This window comes from Erpetoichthys calabaricus, chromosome 9, assembly GCF_900747795.2.
Source record: "Erpetoichthys calabaricus chromosome 9, fErpCal1.3, whole genome shotgun sequence".
Lineage (NCBI taxonomy): Eukaryota > Metazoa > Chordata > Cladistia > Polypteriformes > Polypteridae > Erpetoichthys > Erpetoichthys calabaricus.
In genome coordinates, this window is record NC_041402.2 from 71,648,423 (window position 1) to 71,667,923 (window position 19,501).

Sequence of the window (19,501 nt, forward strand, 5' to 3'; positions counted from 1 at the left end):
TATAGTAAAGTATGCAACCTCATTTAATTATAACACTTGTGAGCAACGGATAAATTTGGTAAAATAGCGTTGTAAAAACAGGGGTTGTCGCTAGCTTTTAACACTTTTTAGGGGCTCGCCCCTCCACCCCCAACTCCCTACGACAATGCCGTTAGTCACACAAGTATGTCAGATGGACAACCGGGTTGGAGTTGTCCTCCTTGGAGTTTCTCGCACTCGAAGAATGTACTGTATGTCAAAACGCAGAACGGGAGTTCTAGGGGGACTTGGCACTCGAAGGTCAGAAGATGGACCCCTGAGATTAGGGGCTAAAGCCCTGTTAACCTCACCCCATCCTCCCATACCACTGTGTAGTTGGAACAACTTTAAAAATCGATCATCTATGTATTGAATTGCTTTTTTCTGCTGAATTCCGAATTGCTTATTGATTTTTATTTGGAGCGAAATATTATGGATGAATCCAGCGCGTAGTCTGACACGTAAATAATCTATACTTTGAAATGGGACGTTGAATTTTATTTTTTATTTTATTCTTTATTTCTATTTTATTTTTTTGCACTGTGCAGCAATTGAATTACGTCTTTTTAGCAGACTGACAGGTAATTTGCGGTACATGATGTGCTTTCTAAGTATTAATATTTCGCACTTTAAATATTTTCTTTAGTCATACAACAGTGCAATGCAATAGACAATACTAAGAATAGAAAAAGCGATTTCACATAATCGGTCTCCTGTATTATTCCGCTTTTTTGTCATTTAAAAAATGTTACGTGTATTAGCAATCCTGTCTGTGAGCTACACTGAAATGCAGCGACTGCCGCGGATAAAAATTGCGGAAAATGAGACACATCACCTCATTGAGCCGGATGATTTGTGCCTTGAACTGTTCTTGAAATGTTCCTCAAGGTAGGTGATGAATCATTTCTCTCCGAAGCTCTTTGAGAAAAGAAAAATAAGCATCTAATGTAAAACTACAAATTTGTCTCCCATGTAGTAACTGCAATAGCGGTTCCAAGATCGCTCCCACCCCCTGTCGTAGAGCCACGTATCAATCTGATTGACCGACCTCCAGTCACTTGCGTGCATGCGGGAAACAAACCGATAAACGCATTTCGACGTGCACATATTGTTAAAATAAAGAAGGCAGCAATTGGCTATAAATGTCTACAGTTGTTGGTGCAGCTTCTGACGCTGTTCGTATCTGGCCAGCTTAAAGAAGGACGGGCACACCGGTGCAGAGTCTCCGCCATCTCAGTCAACGGTTCCGGAATCTTGGCTTCATCTACACGTAGTTAAGTTTGCAGTATCAGGATTGGACTGTGACAGTGGGCGATTTTATAGCCCATCTGTAGATTCTCTCTGACATTCTTGCCCTCAGTGGATTTTCCCATTTTATAACAGTATCATTCGGACAGTACACCATCATCATCTTCAATGGATTTCTTCTATCTATTTTTAAAGGGATTTTGTCTTTTTATAGAGGGATGCTGTGTAAGTATAACGATTGGATTAACAATCGTACGTTAAACACTGGTTTACCGACGAATACATTCATCTCATTTTTCGCTATCAACTAAAAGGGATGGGTGAAATGTTTAAGTACAACCGGGCCAGGATGCGTTAGCCCCCTGCAAAAATCTAAAAAATTAATGACTAGAGCGCCACTGGGCTGTAGCTCCTGAAATAGGCGAAGAAGGTGGAGCTTAAACCTATAACTTTCTCTAATTCGTCTGGGCTAGACGGAAGCTTTTCTTTTTTTCTACACCCATACTTTTTAAAACTTCGCCGCACCTTTCGGGCAGATGACTAGATGAGACTGAAGAGATTTGCTTTACCTGCTGTAGACTTCATTGTGACTTGCGCGTTGACAGTACCTCTGTTTGTCCCACAGAGAAGAGACCTTCGAAAAATAAGGGGGTAATCGCAATGACGGGCCTGCAGTGGGGTTACGGAGAAGACAATGGTAAGTACATTTTGAATTAAAACGCTAACTCTTCCATCTTGTGCTTTATTGGAAAACGCATTTAACTGAAACCCTGTCAGGTACAATCGCGATGCTTTATCCGTCACTAGTTTGTGAAACTTTAGCCACATGTAAGCTTTTTTTCTATAGTCTAACATTAAAAGCTCATTATGCTCACCAAGATCTTACCAAGAAAGCGGTTTTAGATTTCATTTCGCTGGAAACTAAGGGTATTACCTGCATTGGTGTCGAAATTCCTTTGCAGTGTACAGTATGTGCAGCCGTTTAGATCCCACAATTTAACGCTTCCAGTGGCAACAGTGTCTCTCCATTCTCTCTAATGCTTTGCTAAAATTAAAATCGTACTTAATTCTAGATTAGCCTAGATTTTTTTCTGACCTCAGTACAATTCGTAGCTTAAATTTTACTATTGAAACAGACGCTGACGTTTTCAACAATCATATAAAATATCTGTACCGTCTACAATTTTTACTTTGATCTTTTATATAGTTTTAAGACGTCATTTGCATTGTGTTTCGATCTTTTTCTCCATCATAATTTCTTTTTTCAGTATAGGTAATGTTTTATTGATGTGCCATTTGTTTCTGTTTATTTTTAAATTCTTGTTTTAGTTCAGAATGATTTGAAAAAAAAAAAAATATATATATATATATATATATATATATATATATATGTATATATATATATATATATATTTATATATATATGTATATTTATATATATATGTATATTTATATATATATGTATATTTATCATTTAGCATCAGTCAGTTCTTATAAACTGTTTAAAAAACATCACTTACTTTCATATTACTATAACATCTCAGAAACTGAAAAAAGTTTAATTTACTTCTGCCTAACTAAATGTATTTCAGAAATATTTTAGTTAGTAACATTTTACTGAACATGAGTAAACTTTTTTTTTTTTAATCTGAAGGTCCATCAGAGTGGCACATTGATTTTCCAATTGCCCAAGGCAGTCGGCAGTCTCCCATAAACATTGTCACCTCTGATGCTGTGTATGATCCTGACCTCTTGCCTTTATCCATTTGCTATGATAGCTGCACCACCCTAAGCATTTTCAATGATGGGCATTCAGTTATTGTTGAATTTGATGATGTTGACAGCAAAACAGGTACTGCATGCTTCAATTAATATATTATTTTATGTAAACTAAAATGATGTGGAGGTTATATTTAACTATAACATTTAAGTTTTTCTTTGCCTACAAGTGATTTGAATTCATGGCAAATTTCTTTTGTTGTAGTTCCAAAATGTGGTGGAGATTTTAAGAAGAGTCCTTAATATACTTCATTCTAAATGTATGTCAATCCACACATATGCATGTAGCATGATGATTAATGGATTTAAGACAAACAAGTCCTTTCATTTTTATTTTTGAAAGTAGCATTTTAAGAAGAGTCCTTAATATACTTCATTCTAAATGTATGTCAATCCACACATATGCATGTAGCATGATGATTAATGGATTTAAGACAAACAAGTCCTTTCATTTTTATTTTTGAAAGTAGCAACAGTTGCTTAAACCATGCCAGAATAGGTGCATTTTTGTAATGCAAAATCTGATATTCCTATAACCAGTCAGCCATCCTATTGGCCTCACCACTGCTTCTCTACATTATTTAAAGTCACTGCTTTTATTTCTGATGAATTTATCACTAGATGATACAGATTATAAATACAAAGTAATGTTCGGTCTTTTTGAGGACATGGATGAGTAAGAGCCAGTTGAGAAATGGTTAAGTGTATTAGTTATTTATTTATTTATTTGCATAATCTGTCTCCATCGTTTCTTTGGTCTTATCAAGAGGAAGCAGTGCAGAAGTTTCTTAGGTTTATTTGCTCATTGAAACTCAGTATTTGCCACTTTTGATATTGCTAAAAATTGCTACTTTTCTTCAGTATACAAGCATTTTGATAAGAATTTACAACAGAATTGGAGGTAATTTTTTTTTTCCTGAATATTCTAAACCTGATTAATCCAATTTTATGGGCACCGGTGCTTGGATTCTATACTGACAGCAGTTGGAACTGTGCAAGGAACAGCTCAACACTGGGTGCCAGTCCACCACAAGTTACACTCATGCAGACTCCCATAATACACCAAATAAAATTCTTGTGTGTAGGTAATGGAGAAAAAACACATAAAGACAAAGGTGAACATGTATACTACACACACATGGGAGTTGTGTAATCAAATCCAGTGCTAACCACTGTGTTCTTATATTTTACTTATTTCAGTGAGCATAAAGCTACTTTATTAGAACTGCCACACTTTATGAATGTGAATTGAAAAAATAAATGAAATAGGGAGTACAGTTATGCTTAAAATTATTATGTTAAGTTGCATGATAAAAGGCAAGCAAGGTGAGAGGTCAAGCCCCCGAAATGTAGAAATTGGAAATTAGGAGAAAATTTTATTACCTATGTGTAATACCAATCTTGAAGTTTAGTCATGTGAAACCTTGCAATTGAAGACGTCTGTTTCAGATTAACTACATTAATACAACTTACAGCCATGCATGAGTGTCACTGTACTCTTATTATTCTTATATTAGTTTGTTGTTGTGCTTTTCTGAAATTTAATTTTAATTTATTGGTGATTGTGTTAATTGTAGTTAAAATGTAGAATTTACAGCTGTAAAATTATATTTATTTAACCTGATATATCTGAATATTTCTAATATTAATATTCAGCCACTACAGTTTATTGTGACAAAAGTAAGAATTGTTCCTTAGGTGACTGTTTTATTTTTTGCATTCAGAAATTCTAGAGTAGTATTCTTTGTGATAATCAACTCCTAAGGTGTATGACCTTTTTCCATAAATAAAAGGTTTCCTTTGAAACCTTTCTGTTTAATTGTTTCTACAAACCAGAGGGGGATACTTTCTTTTTGTTTATAGAAATATAATACAGAAGTGGATGTTTTGTGTAAAATTCCCACTAATATCAATTGTCTGTATGATAACATTGTCTACATAACAAAGATAATGCAAAAATGAAATGTGAATGTTAAATTGAGTCACAAGTCTTCTTCTACTTTCAATTCTATCTCAAACTGAACAAGGAATGTCAAAAGCTTGTTCAACTACTCAAACAGTAATAGATCGGACAGTCATGCTTCAGACAGTTGCTGTCACTAGTTAAAGTGACATTACTGTGCCTAACTGAATGGCAGCATCTAGTAATAATTAAACTGGGAGGATGGGAAGCAAATTGAAATTTACATTACATGCATATACAGTACATTATTTGCCAGGTAGATATTGTTTATTCTAAAAAATAAATTCAGAACAATTAATTGACATACTATTTGTAAATACATTACATCTTGATGATGTTTGTTAGGTGTATTAATGTTTTAATCTTATTACTTGTGTTCTTAAATGCTTGTGAAAGTTCTCACTATTAACAACAACAGCAACATTTATTTCTATAGCACATTTTCATACAAAAACATTGAGCTCAACGTGCAGTTCAAGGAAAATAAATCAAAATAAATAAGTACATGAATGAATAAATAAATAAACACTAAAAATAATAAATACGAATAAATCAATACATACATAATACAGATAAACAAGAAACAAATACAGTGAGTTAATCATGGATTAAATTAATCTTGCAAGTCTCTATAGATTGTAACAATAAGTCCGATGCTATGGTCAGAAAGGACAGAGAAATAAAAACTCCAGTTTGCATGAGTTTTGTGTTTACCATTTGTAACTGAAGGGGGTGATTTTTTTTTTGATTTTTTTTTAGTAGTGGTTCTCCTAATTCCGAATGACACCATGGAGGTCAAATGTACAAACAGTGGTACATTTCTAAAAAGTAAAGCACACAGGACAATGATAATCAAAGCGAGAATGCAAAAGAACAAACAAAGCTCAAAATACTACAAAGGTCTGCCTTCACTTCCAATCTCCCTTTTTTTCTCTTTCTCTCTCTCTCTTCTGGCATGCTTTCCTTCTACAAGTAAGCCTTTGCTCCAGCTTGCCTCCCAATTCTAAATTTATAGGGCATCTTGATTTAGGGAACCTCTTCACAGATATGTTCCATCTGGTCCTAGAATTCTTCATTGAACAGCATGGGTTTATAAATTCTTGGGTTTACCCAACCACAGTGTGTTGTGATCATTTTGCTTGATTCTAAACCAATCCTCAATGTATGCTGCAGATTCCTTTGCTTTAAAGTAACTTTGTTCAACATTATTTTTACCTGAAATGCATAACTAAACTGTGAATGGAGTTTCATACTTGGCCCAAATATGAGACCCCATTCACTGTTTAGTTATGTATTTCAGGTAAAATGAATATTAAGCATTGAATTTTATTTGTTCCATAAAGTAACCATCAGATTAGGTGTGTGCTTAGATTGAAGTAGGCAGGGAAAACTACTAAAGGGCAAAGAGAATGAATAGTTGGGGACTGTAACCAATATCAAAACAAAACAGTTTGACAGAGCTCAATGTTGGGGACAAAAAAGTCCTAGCCAAAAGTAAAAAAAAAAAATTGAAAAGACATTATTGAGAAACTACCTTCTTCATAATAGTTTTTGTTTTCTTTGAATAAAAAAGTACAGACAATTTCTTTCATAACGGTTCATTATTATAAAGACTAGGTGGCTTTGCCCCCTGCTCGCTTTGCTTGCCAACCTCCAGGCCTGCGCTACATGCCAGCCACTTCGCATCTCTGCCGCTCGCGTATGTAGATTTCACTTTCACCAAACAACAAATCTTTTAATTCTCACAGATACACCTCTTCACTGGGAAGAAACACAACTTTTCCCTGATGGCAACACAAAATAGACAATCTACAAGGCTGTGACTTAAAGTTTAAATCCAAACAATTTATTCAATGTCTTTTTGCTGTTCCGTTATTTCACTGAGTAATAATTTCTGTTTATTTGCGCTAATGCGATCTTTACTATCATTTTTTTGAAACTTTCAAATTTTTGTACTTTCATTATCTCTAACCTGCTCTGCATGTGTATCACACCAACGTTTTTGAATTCTTTATGACGTTCTACTTTGTCATCTGCTCTTTGTCTTTTATTTCTGGCCCCAGGCTTGGTTAAATCTCTTGGCACAAAGTTTCATCTCGTGGGAAGTGAAAGTATCTCTCTGAAAAAGTCACGTCACGTCTCGTCTCGTCCCAGGATTTTTTTATTATACTGTAATAGAGAGATAGCTGCCATAATTTGTATCAGACACATCCTTTAGAAATGTACAGTGTCATAGCAACTTATTACAAAATGGGTTACAAAATGGGGGCATTTGATGACAATCCTGCATCGCATATTGCCTTCCTAGTTGCACCCCCTTCTGTCTCTGTCTCCCCCTCTTCACTTTAGTAATTTGCTGAGTCATGTTTCTGTTGCAAGCCAAGCTTTCCTATAGTCCTTCATACAGAAACATTTTTTTCTTTGAATAGTTTTATAGTAAGCAAATACTGTTACTTAAAATATTTTACCATTACACAGTTACTAGTAAAATTTGTAAGATGATTTGCAGTAGGTTCAATGGAAAGATATGTTTTTAGAAGTCTTTCAGAATTTGAAGATGATGATTTTCTGTTTTGTAAACCTGATATAGAGACACTTGTCCACACTGTTCTATAACTTGGAATTAATAATGTTTATCAATAATATAGCATTGTAGACCTACTTAACCCAGTTCAAAGTTATGCAAACCAGATTAATCCTAGTAGGAATGCAGTTGCCTACCCTGTTTAGTGTGCCAGTTCTTTACCATACCCACTCTAACATGAATGTCTTTAGAATGTTGGTGATGTACCTGAAAAAAACCCCAAAAAGACAAAGGGACACTGTGCATGTACATGATTCAAATCTAGAATGCTGGTTCTACAGTATGAGACAGCAGTATTATCAAGTACACTATCATGCGGCCCCAGCAATAAAATTATTATACAGTAGGGTAGCTAAATCTAATGTTAATTAGAGATTTCTGAAATAATATAAAAGCAATGAATAATATCTATAGACACACAGTATCTCCAAATAGTCCTAATGTAAGAAACCCTTGGGGGTTAAGCTATTTAAAGTGCTATCCACATACCCCAGTATATTTCTGTGTAGGTTAGTTTGTTCACTGACTGGTGTATATAAGAAAATGTCTTTTCTCAGAAGAATTGACCATTTTGTGGCAGAAATGTACATGCACTGAAAGATAATTTCCTTGAAATTTTTTTAAATGGATGAAAGGGTAACACATAAACTTAATCTGACTTGCCATTGATTTTTTTGGGGAAACAACTATTTGATAGTGATTGATCATTTAAATTCCTTCTTTACACTCTAAAATGCGTTTTTAAAGTGTAACCAAGAAGTAACCTTCAGTGCTTGTAGGCAGTATGACCAGCTCTGAGTGCAAGGAAGCGGAAGAATAGCATATAATTGAACTACTTAAACAGAAATAATTTGGAATCTCATTTAAGGTAATTGCATGGTACAGTGTCCTTACAACACTGACTTTAAAATAGACCAAGAATGTTATTTATAGGCACCACTTAACTCCTCTGGGTCATGCTTACAAGTTTTTAAAAATCATACTTATATTGCACCTTTTAGAGAATTATTTCTTTGCAAGTCAAGCTCAATAATTAAGTCACTTCATCTTTTGTTAAGTATAATGAAACATTATATTAGTAACTGCTGTATGTAAATGTATTTTTTGTGTACTTAAGTCTTGTTTTTGAAAAAGCTTTTAGTTTTGATGTCCCCATATGGTAGTAGAAATAGTGTATTTTAATGGTATCTTGCTGAAGACATAATGATAAATTTAATAGCAGTGCTGTTTTACACCTTAAAGGACCCTTGATTTCCAGCCAAGGACACTTATACATTAGAAACTGAATTTTTGTATAGCCAATTTTATCTGTTTGTAACCTATTTCACCCTTCTCACATACATGACTGCTGAATCAGTGACAACATCATACAGTTAGAAAATGCGATTAAAAGTAGGTGGACAGCTACCAGTAGATCATCTTTAAATTGTTGCTAATTTGGTGCATCCCTTCATAGCTACAATGTGCTCCACTGTAACTAGTCTTTTTCAGGAGGATACTGCTCCATTCCTCTAGGATAGGAAAGTCCTGGAATGGTTCCAAGAAAATGAGAATGCTGTGGCCTCCCCAGTGTCCATATCCCACAGATGCTGATACGGATTAAGATAGGATGGAACAAACCATTTAGAGTAGAGCTTTGTCGCTAGGTAATCTCCCACAACTAACTGAACTCATTGCAGTTGGCAATATTCCTGGGCTACATTTTTGTTACCTCAATAAATTCAGGCTGCTCTAAGGACAAATTGGGAACCAGTTTTCTTTACAAAGTTTTTACTGGATGTACTTAAAGTGCTAAGCATGCTTCCAGAGAATTGGTTCCTGTTACATCTCATCAGAGAGGGCTAATTAGCATTGCTGTTCCAAGAGATAATCAGTGGTTTATTTCAGACTGAGTTTACATTTAGTAATCAAAACTATTTTTATGTTATAATAAAATATTTAGTGGAAACAATATATACTATTTAAGAAAAAGGTTTTTGAAAATAAATTGGAAATATAATAGAGTCTAGTGTAGTTATATACAGTATGCAATAGATACTGTATATAGGATTGAGTCTTTAAAGTTTCAGAAGTTAGTCAAGTTTTAGTTAATTTTAGATGACAGTGATGTCTGCAAATGTATGTATGACTCAATCCAGACTCAGACTCATTTGCACCTGCTTTCAAAGGTTGTTACACATGACTCCCCCAGATCATTATTTGTTAGCGAGTGTTGGAGTGGCTATAGTGTTTTTTTTTTTATTCATTCTTATGTCATAAAGATTCTGTTTATCACCTACAGTAAGTATTAAAACACGTTACTGCCTGTCTCAATATATAATAAATAATATTAAAATATTTGCAGAATTGTCAAGGATTTTTTTGACTCAACTGAACTGTAGCTTTCAATGGGTTGTCTGAAAATCACAGGTGTTTTCTCCATGAAATTGTAGGCTTGTCATTGTTCTCATTTCTAGTGGTTTAGGAAAGGAAGAGGAATTTGCATAATTTTCACCTCATAACTTGTGTATTCAGACTCTTGAGGTTTGAAACCCATTGTGATAATCAACCACTTTGTGACCATGTTTTTGGTGGATCAGATGGTATCTCAACCACATAAGTGTTTTGAGCCAAATGAAATTGCAGCTTTAGAGTGTTTATGAGAAGCTGTAAGATCTAACACACTAGACAGCTAGATTGGGAAAACTTCACTTACCAGTGCCTTTTTTAAATAATACTCCTATTATTTACTTCTTGTCTGCAGTTTACCAAAGGGAGAAAATACATGTTGTTCTGTTGTCTTGTATATTCAATATATAAGCCATCTAAAAAATAATTTATTGCAAATGATAGGTACATTTTAATAGTATGCTTGCTGAATATACAGGAAAATTTGCAACATGTGCTCATGGAAACATTTTGTTAAAATCAATACAGTGTTTTGCAACTTGTGTGTTTTGGTTAGTGGACTGTCTTAAGGCTTTGTGTAATCTTTCCCTAGGTCCTTATCCCAAAGATGTACTGTATATTTTAAGTTAATTGGTTACACAAACTGGTGCAGTATAAGTGATTTTGGGTTTATTTATAAGTATTAGTCAGAGTGCAATGGACTAGCACTAAAGCCTACCCAGTATGGGAGTATAAGTTTCTCAATGAGTTTCTCAAATTTAGACAGAACTTTTTTAAGAAATGAAAATCTTTGCCACTGTCCTTCAGATAAAGCAGAAATCACATCCGTGTCATGATCACCATTAATAAATATACAGTACACTTGCCTTAGGTTGCTTCCTTGTTAATTTCTCAATGCCATATGCCAGTCATGTGTCTTCATTTGCCCAGTTCTAGCAGTCTTGCAAGCTGTGTTTTGACAGCTGGTTCTCCTGAACACCAGTCTTTAGTATTTTATGCTGAAGTTCAGTGGTAAGTACGGACTTTGGCCTGTACATTTACCATGCATTATTGTTACATCATGCATTTACAGTAAGTCAATAAGCATTAAAGTATGGGGCAGTCATGTGGTAATACTGCAGTCTGACGTTGGACCTGATGTGCTCTTTTAGTTCCCCCTTTGAATTTATATCCTCTCATAATTTGCTTTTATTATATTTGCTTTTATTAAATAATTAATCTTTCCTGTACCTTTTCATATTATAATTCAAATGGTGTTTGAATATATTTTTGAAGTCTTATTTTTGGCTAAAATAATGCTAATCTTTACTAATGACAGACATTACCTTTAAGTGTCTTTCTAAATTTGTTGAACAAATATTGTCATAGTATAGTCTATTTTACCTACAATTATTTGTGTAACATTGGCTAATTTTACTGGAATAATTGTTTCCTAAAATAATACTATTGACTTTTACAATTATAGCATGTTAAACCTTATATTATTCAGAAAATGTTTCTGTGGTGCGTGCAGGTTTTATTTTTTATGTGTATGTGATGGTTTTTTATTTGAGTTATTACATGTTGCTTTCAAGGATATTAATTTATTCATTAGTCAATAGTTCTCAGTGTGTTTTTTATATTACCATTCTAAGGTAAATTTTGCATTAAATTACATCTACATTTATTTATTTGGCTGACGCTTTTATCCAAAGGACTTACAACATTTGAGATAAAATTAGTTGTTTTTTTTCAATTGGAGCAAAGGTGGGTGAAGTGACACAGTGTCAATGATGGGGTCTGAACCTATAGCCTCATGGTTTGAAGTCCAAAGCTTTAACCACTGTGCCACACTACCCTACAAAATTTACATTTGGTGTTTGTTGACTGATCAGTGAGATTTAGATATACATCTCAATTTATAATTTGTTTTCTTTAGAAATGTCAGGTGAAAATGTACTGTATAACTGGTGATGCTTTATTTACAGTAACCATTATGCTCAAACATCATTGACATTAATGTCTATACATACCGCTAGAGAAAAATGTTTTGCTTTAAGCAAACTTAACACTCGGATGAAGCACATCATTTTAATTTGTATAAGCAAAGCGCTTCCATGGTTTTGTTATCTGAAATGGAAGTATATTAAAATGTTAATACAAATGTCCTTGTTTTGCAGCAAGGAACGCAAATTGGATATGCTAAACCTATGCAGCTAATACAGAGAAAAAACTTCACTTTTAAGTTTTGTTTAACAAGTAATGCATACTGTGCAAATGTGTTTGCAAATGCTGCGGTTGGGAATCTAATCCCAGGCAGACTTAACGCTTTCCTTGCACAGTCTTGTGAGATGATTTTTGGCTGACCATTTGTTATGGTACTTACAGTTCAGTTGTTTTTAAAGCACCTACCTACTAAATTGGCACATGTTGATAAGCAAATCAGACACTTAATTATTTCCTCTACAAACAAAATTTACAATTACCATTTAACCTGAGATGCATGTATCCAGGTGTCCCTGCAAGAAAACTCATTTTGACACAGGTAGAACTGCAAAATCCTCACATAAAATGACTGGTCATGCATGGGGTTTAAACCTAAGATGATGGATCTATGAAGCAGCAGGCTGCAGCATTGGCCTCTGTGAAACTATGCTGCCCCAGGATAAAACATTGTAAAGATTATATAATTTTAAGTATGATGAAGAAAAATGATAATCACAGATTCAACTTATTTACCCATAATATTGATTGTGGCATTACAGTTATTATTTTCTTTCAACACCTTGGGAGAAATGATATGATATTTCAAAATCTATTTCCAGATCATTTTTGTGTAGTAAGGTAGTCAAATGCATGTTTGCTCTGTTTTACCCATCTTTAGCCTCAAGGCTTGGCAAAGAAATTTAACTGTTGGGCTCGGTTTATTTGTTCATAAAAGTGGACTCTTTCTTGATCACGTACTGTATTTTAGCTTTTATAGGGTTTTCAGACAGCAGTCTTTTTATGCTTAAGTATAAATTGTCATTATGCCTTAGCAGATATTTTGCTATATACATAAAGTCAGGCAGTAATGGAACAGGGACCGAGTGGTTGGATACGAGAGAGTACTGGTACATAGTGAACTGGGGCATTGTGTTAAAAATTCAAGTTTTCCCACCTGTGCATTGTTTTACCCTTCTGGCACTGAAAGTCTGTCAGTTCAGATGTCCACATCATCAACAGCATTGTATAAGATAATATCTGAGGTTCTTAATGTAGTACCACAGACCTTATTTAGGGGCTTGTATCTCATCTTATCTTATTTTGCTGCAATATTGTAAATAAGATTCACTTGCAAGTTACTCATTTTAATGCAGTTTTTAAAATCAATAAAAATGAAAAAAAATGCTTATTTTTCTGGTTTTGGATACTCAGTTTCTTCTTCGTATCCATTAAGTACATTTTAAGAGACCACTACTTGTTCAAAGAGAAATAAAAAAAATCAGATATAGTCATGTTAACTTTAAATGTCAATTCAAAGAAATATGGGAAAGTGAAAAAGAATGGGTTTTCAGCATCATTTCTGTCTCTTTAATCAAGTAATCATGAATTTTTTTAAAACTGGCCTGGATGGTTGTGAATGCAAAGATTAAATAGCAGTGTTCTTAATATGGATCCTTGTGCTAAGTAAGCCATTATTAAAATTCTAGTTTTTGCGCTTGTGTTTACTAGTAAACACCTGGATCACTCCTTAGTTTCTTAGCCTTTTCTTAATAAGTATACAGTACCCTAAATTTTAGGGTAGCATGCACATAAGCCTTTTGTAGAAGATAAGGCTGTGTCTCCAAATTGTGAAAGGTAGCACCTATGTATCACAGCAGAAGTTGGATTTGAATCTTAGCTTTTGGATTGAATGTGTTTTTGGATGAACCACTCTCATCGCATTGTAGATTATTTTTTCACAAACATAATAGTACAGTTAATTGAAAGCTTTGTGTTTTTTGATGTCCAATTTCAGGATTAAATATATTTTTTTATTGAAGTGTACATTTTCAAGTTGTACAGTTTTGAAGAAGGATGTCACGATTGTTGGTGTGGCTTGTTAAAATATGACTCCTTGGTATGCCTATGTTCTGGTATATGCTAAATATATTAAAGTGATGGTTTAATTCCTCTATCATGGTGTCCTAAAAGTACATAAACCGATTACATATAAGTTGAAAATTTCACTCCTGCCTTGCGCCCAGTGCTGTTGGTATAAAATCTAGCCGTTATGACCCTTGACTGATTAAAAGGGTCTGAAAATGAATAGAAGAGATAAATGAATGAGTTAGTGTATGTGACTTGAAGCTACTTTATGTAAAGTACACTGGAAATTAGTTGAGCTGATTTAGAATCTGTAGTGGATGTGTATCAATGAAATACACTAAAGTTGATATTAGGATCTGTCTTCCAACAATGCTCAAGGTGTTCTCTGGAACTCACCCAAGATTTTCTTGATGTAATTCATATATTGTAGTCTCTTTCTGGCAGCATATTTGGGGAGTGTTTCTGAGTGGGCACGGTTTGACTCAACTAATGACATGAAGCAAAGAGACAGCCAAGTCAACTAGCTTACTTGTTTCTGATGACCCATTGTACCTTTCAGGTGATCAGTAGGAATTCTCCTATTCTTCAACTTTTTACCAAGAATTGATTGGACAGTTCCTAAAAATGATGCAAAATTATTTCAAATCAATGAGACAAATCCTAAAAATCTCAAAAAGTGAGTTATGCAGCTTGGATAGTGCCTGATAAGCCACATATGTGCTCACTCAAAATCTAACACCCCATTCTAGTATCTCTCACTAGCACAATTCATTCTTTGTCAGTTTGTATTCTACATAACACCCCTCACTTGGTACATAGTAAAGTTTAACAGTTTAAAGCAGTAGATCACAGAGAAAGAAATACTGGGAGCAAATATGGGAGTAAATATTGTAAGTTGCAAGCAATGTAAGACAGCATAGCGGAGGGGAGCCACAGTATGTTTTTGAAAATAAATAAAACATGACTATAGCTCATTTGAACTTGAAAGATGAAAGTGTGCTTTCAGGAGCAAACTGATCATGGTCTCTGATAAGCCTTTGTGGGCTAATATTAGTAGGCCGTTACACAGACTAAGAGGTGTACATATATGTGTTACTCTTGTATACTGCATCATGTTTTATCTTTTTATATTTTGTGTTGTCCTTGTATGTTGCATCAATACTATCAAGACAAATTTCTAGTACATGTTAGTGTACCTTGCCAAAAAGTGATTCTGATTCTGATGTAAATGAGCATTCAGTTAGCATTGTAAGTCTTTTTTTGCTCGGCTCTGATGTTAGTATTTTCTTATGACTCTAATTACATGAAAAGCATCAACAATTGCTGCATATGTAAGTAAAACTATGGAGACACTTTTCAGAAATATTAACCTGAAAAGACTTTGCATTAGCACGTGATTGTTGCTAAGAGTTTCAGGAGAATCTGTTGATCAGAAAAATCTTGAAATCCAGTAAGACTAATTTTGTCCTTTTTATCTTAAATCACCTAGGAATTTAAATCTTCATTTTATACTATAAAAGCACAATTTTCTGATTACTCAATTCCCAAGGATAGCTCACCTTATAACCATCCATCCATTATCCAACCCGCAATATCCTAACTACAGGGTCATGGGGGTCTGCTGGAGCCAATCCCAGCTAACACAGGGCGCAAGGCAGGAAACAAACCCCGGGCAGGGCGCCAGCCCACCGCAGGGCGCACACACACCCCCACCCACACACCAAGCACACACTAGGGACAATTTAGGATCGCCAATGCACCTAACCTGCATGTCTTTGGACTGTGGGAGGAAACCGGAGCACCCAGAGGAAACCCACTCAGACACGGGGAGAACATGCAAACTACACGCAGCGAGGACCTGGGAAGCGAACCTGGGTCTCCTAACTGCGAGGCAGCAGTGCTACCACTGCGCCACAATCTTATAACTTCTTTGCATATTATTTATTTGTCCCCAGGGGGTAATTTGGATTTTTAAAGAAGCTCTTTCAATAAATAAATAGATAAATCAATAAATACAATTACACACACTCTATAGTCTGAACACACATCAGAATGAATAAAAAGGAAGACTACTTAACAAGGAAAAAAACCCTCTGATTTGGTTGTCACAGTCTCAGTGAGGTATTATGTAGGTTGGTATAATGGAGTACCAGTAGCATTTCTTGACACAACACAGACACACAGACTTAGGATATATTAGATTAAATTTTAGATGTAATATTTTTATACCAGTGTTTTTTAAAAGAACATGATACAAATATGTCTGGATTGGGAATTTTAAATAGGATTGCTTGTAAAAGTCATACCTCCATTTGCCCAAAAGAATTTCAAACAATATAATGATGAATAATTCATAGAAAGTAAAGGGCAAATGTATGCACACACACACACTTTTTTTTATTAGACAAATGTGGAAATGCCAGTCCACCAAATCTTCACATCTTTGGGAGATGGGAAGAAACTTGCGTACTTTGAGTATACCCACACAGACACTGGGAGAATATTAAAGTTACACAGGTGCAGCTGCAACTGTATCATTTGTATAGGAGGACTGAGATTTTGGGTAGCAGCAATGGAATATTTTATCTTTTTTAATTAAGATATTTGTATCCAGATACAGTGTTCTGCAGTGGACGTGTATCCTGTTAAGGGTTAATTCCTGCCTCCTGCCTGGTTCTATCCTCTGCCCCACTATGGCATTATATTGGAATAAATTGGTTCAAAATGTGAATAAATAATTTTCATACATATCCTGTTATTACATCAGCTCTGAGTGGGTTTAGTAAATGGGTGTTTGGATGAAATTGGATAAGAGATCAAATACTTAAGCAAAAGTTGTTTTCTGACTTTACTACAGTGTAGTTGGGAAATTAAGAATGTAAGTTCAAAACTCACGGAAACTGTATATCAATATTTAATGTGAAACTTTTCTCCAGAGGGGCACCATTGATGCTTAGAGAACACATCACTAGTTTCAATGTTCAGTGGACCCTGCAGGTTAAAAATCACAAAAATTGTGCCAGAAATTTCTTTGACAGATAATCACATTATATTTAGCTGCTTTCAGGTTTAAAGGAGCAGCAAGTAACTCTGAACATTGCAGCTGAATTTCCTTACTTGACTGTCTCAATTGAAAAATGAGATGTGCGTTAAATAAACTGTATATTGTCAATGCTTATTCAGGTTGATATTAGTGGTTTCTGTTTTTCACTGTTTTATTCTTCTACTAAATGGAACAGTGAACGTAGTTTAATGGTAGATTGATTATAGGTTGCTGAACTCCATGTGTAGCAGGACCCACACATTATGGGATATGGCATTATGGAAGAAACTAGTTTTACTCATTGTTTGGCAGAAGAAATAAAGTTATTGTAATAATTTGCTAGGAAGAAGAGCAAAAGATAGTAATAATGGCTCAGCTCAACAACAAGAACAACATTTATTTATATAGCATATTTTCATATAAAACATGCAGCTTAAAGTGCTTTACAAGAACTAAAACAATCAAATAAAATATATACATTAATCTATTATAAATAAGTAAAAATAATAAAATACACATAGACAAATATATAACAAATGGAAGAGTACTTATGCATTGCTTAAATTATCCATCCATTACCCAACCCGCTATATCCTAACTACAGGGTCACGGGGGTCTGCTGGAGCCAATCCCAGCCAACACAGGGCGCAAGGCAGGAAACAAACCCCAGGCAAGGCGCCAGCCCACCGCAGGGCACGCACACACACACACACACACACACCAATTACACACTAGGGACAATATTAGGATCGCCAATGAACCTAACCTGCATGTCTTTAGCCTGTGGGAGGAAACCGGAGCACCCAGAGGAAAGGCTTAAATTAGAGTTATTTAAACTTATTGTTTAAGCGTGTAATGGTTATAGTGGTAAGTATGGTGCTATGGTCAGATGGCAAGTGAGGAGAGGAATATAAAAACTCCAGTCAGTGAGATGCTAAGGAAAACAAACCTCCATTCCAACAGACAACCTAACACCCACTGAGCATTTTGGCAAAAACCATTCATCCATCCATCCATCCACTTTCTGATGCTTATCAGGGTTCAGGTCGCAGAAGCAGCAGTCTAAGCAAATATGCCCAGATGTCCCTTTTCCCTGCCTCCTCCTCCAACTTGCCTTGGGGGGGCATTACCGAGACATTCCCAGGCAAGCCAAGTGATATAATCTACCCAGCATGTCCAGGGTCTGCACAAGGCCATCTCCCAGTTGAACATGCCCGAAACACCCCCTCAGTAAGGCATCCTAATTAGATGCTTGAACCTTCTCAACTAACTCCTTTCGATTTGGAGGAGCAGCAGCTCTATTTTGTGTCCCCATCCAAAAGCCTATGCTCCTATCCTTATGTCTAAAACTGAGCTCAAACAGCCTTTGAAGGAAGCTATGTCTTTTTTCTCGGCTCTTTCTTTACCATGACTGCCCAATATAACATCCGCATAACTGCTGATGCTGCTGCAATGCACCTGTCAGTCTCCCACTCAATTCTGTTATGAAACTTGAAAGTCCCAAAGCATGTAAATCCCAAACATTTCAAAAACACCCACAACTGGGGGAAATCCCATCCAAAACCATGACTAATATCACATAGGACAATGTACAGTCTTTGTAAATAAAATATTTCTCTCTATTATAAAAAAAATATTGGCAGAGAGACCAGGGAAAAGGAGACACTTTAACGTCACGCGAGACAAGGCAGAGAGACAGAAGGACAGCTGCTGTACAGGCTTTTAAATGATCAACGCGCAGCGCGACAAGCAGAACAGGCACCTCGGCAGCAGGAGAACAGAGCCAGCAGCTGATCCGTCCGCATCTCCTTAGCGTGCTATTAGCCCCCCCTTCACAACGCGAGCAGCGTTATACATCCCGCAAGAAAGAGATTTAACCACGCCCGGGGCAGGAAATAAAGGACAAATATTGTTTTTTACAAAAGTTTTAAAGTAAAAGTGAAAATAATGCATATGTAACAATTCCCATGAAAATAACAATCTCTTTAAATTATTTATCCGGGAAACCAAACCCGGGGGTGGGCAAGCCCCGAGGTATTTTCAAAAAAGGATCTGTTATGTGCTGAAGTCCCAAAGGGCACAAGAGGCACAGCAGGAAATCTGGCAAATGAAGTCAAAAAACAGCACAGGTCAAAAAAAATCCAGAAATCACAATAGTCACAGTAAATACTTAACGACTCCTTAGCACATTTGAATGAACCGCCAGGAACTGTGGGAAAACCCTTCATCTTTAACGTGCTGAGAGCAGTCCTTGACAGTGAATGGGCAGGTTGTCCTGCCTCTTGGGGAACCACCCGCAAAACACATAGCATATAACAAAGGCTGGGAGACAAAATCAAAACGAAGAATAATGAAAATAATGAAAGTAATATTAACATTAATATGCTGTAATAGGAATTGTAATTTATTTGTGAATTAAAATGTAATT

At 35.4% G+C, this 19,501-nt stretch overlaps 1 protein-coding gene across 3 annotated transcripts in view; it reads left to right on the forward strand.

The window, feature by feature from the left end:
- Positions 1 to 738: 738 nt before the first annotated feature.
- The window catches only part of ca7 (carbonic anhydrase VII), a 45,715-nt gene continuing 26,952 nt past the window's right edge, over positions 739 to 19,501 (forward strand). The window contains exons 1-3 of one of the 3 annotated variants that reach the window (XM_028809726.2): positions 739 to 906; positions 1,892 to 1,963; positions 2,921 to 3,118. In XM_028809726.2, coding sequence (XP_028665559.1) covers positions 1,927 to 1,963; positions 2,921 to 3,118 — 235 coding nt within the window. In that variant the 5' untranslated portion in view covers positions 739 to 906; positions 1,892 to 1,926. Of the gene's footprint in view, positions 907 to 941; positions 1,964 to 2,920; positions 3,119 to 19,501 lie in introns of those variants that run through there. The other 2 variants (XM_051932057.1, XM_028809728.2) reach the window with 2 other exon arrangements.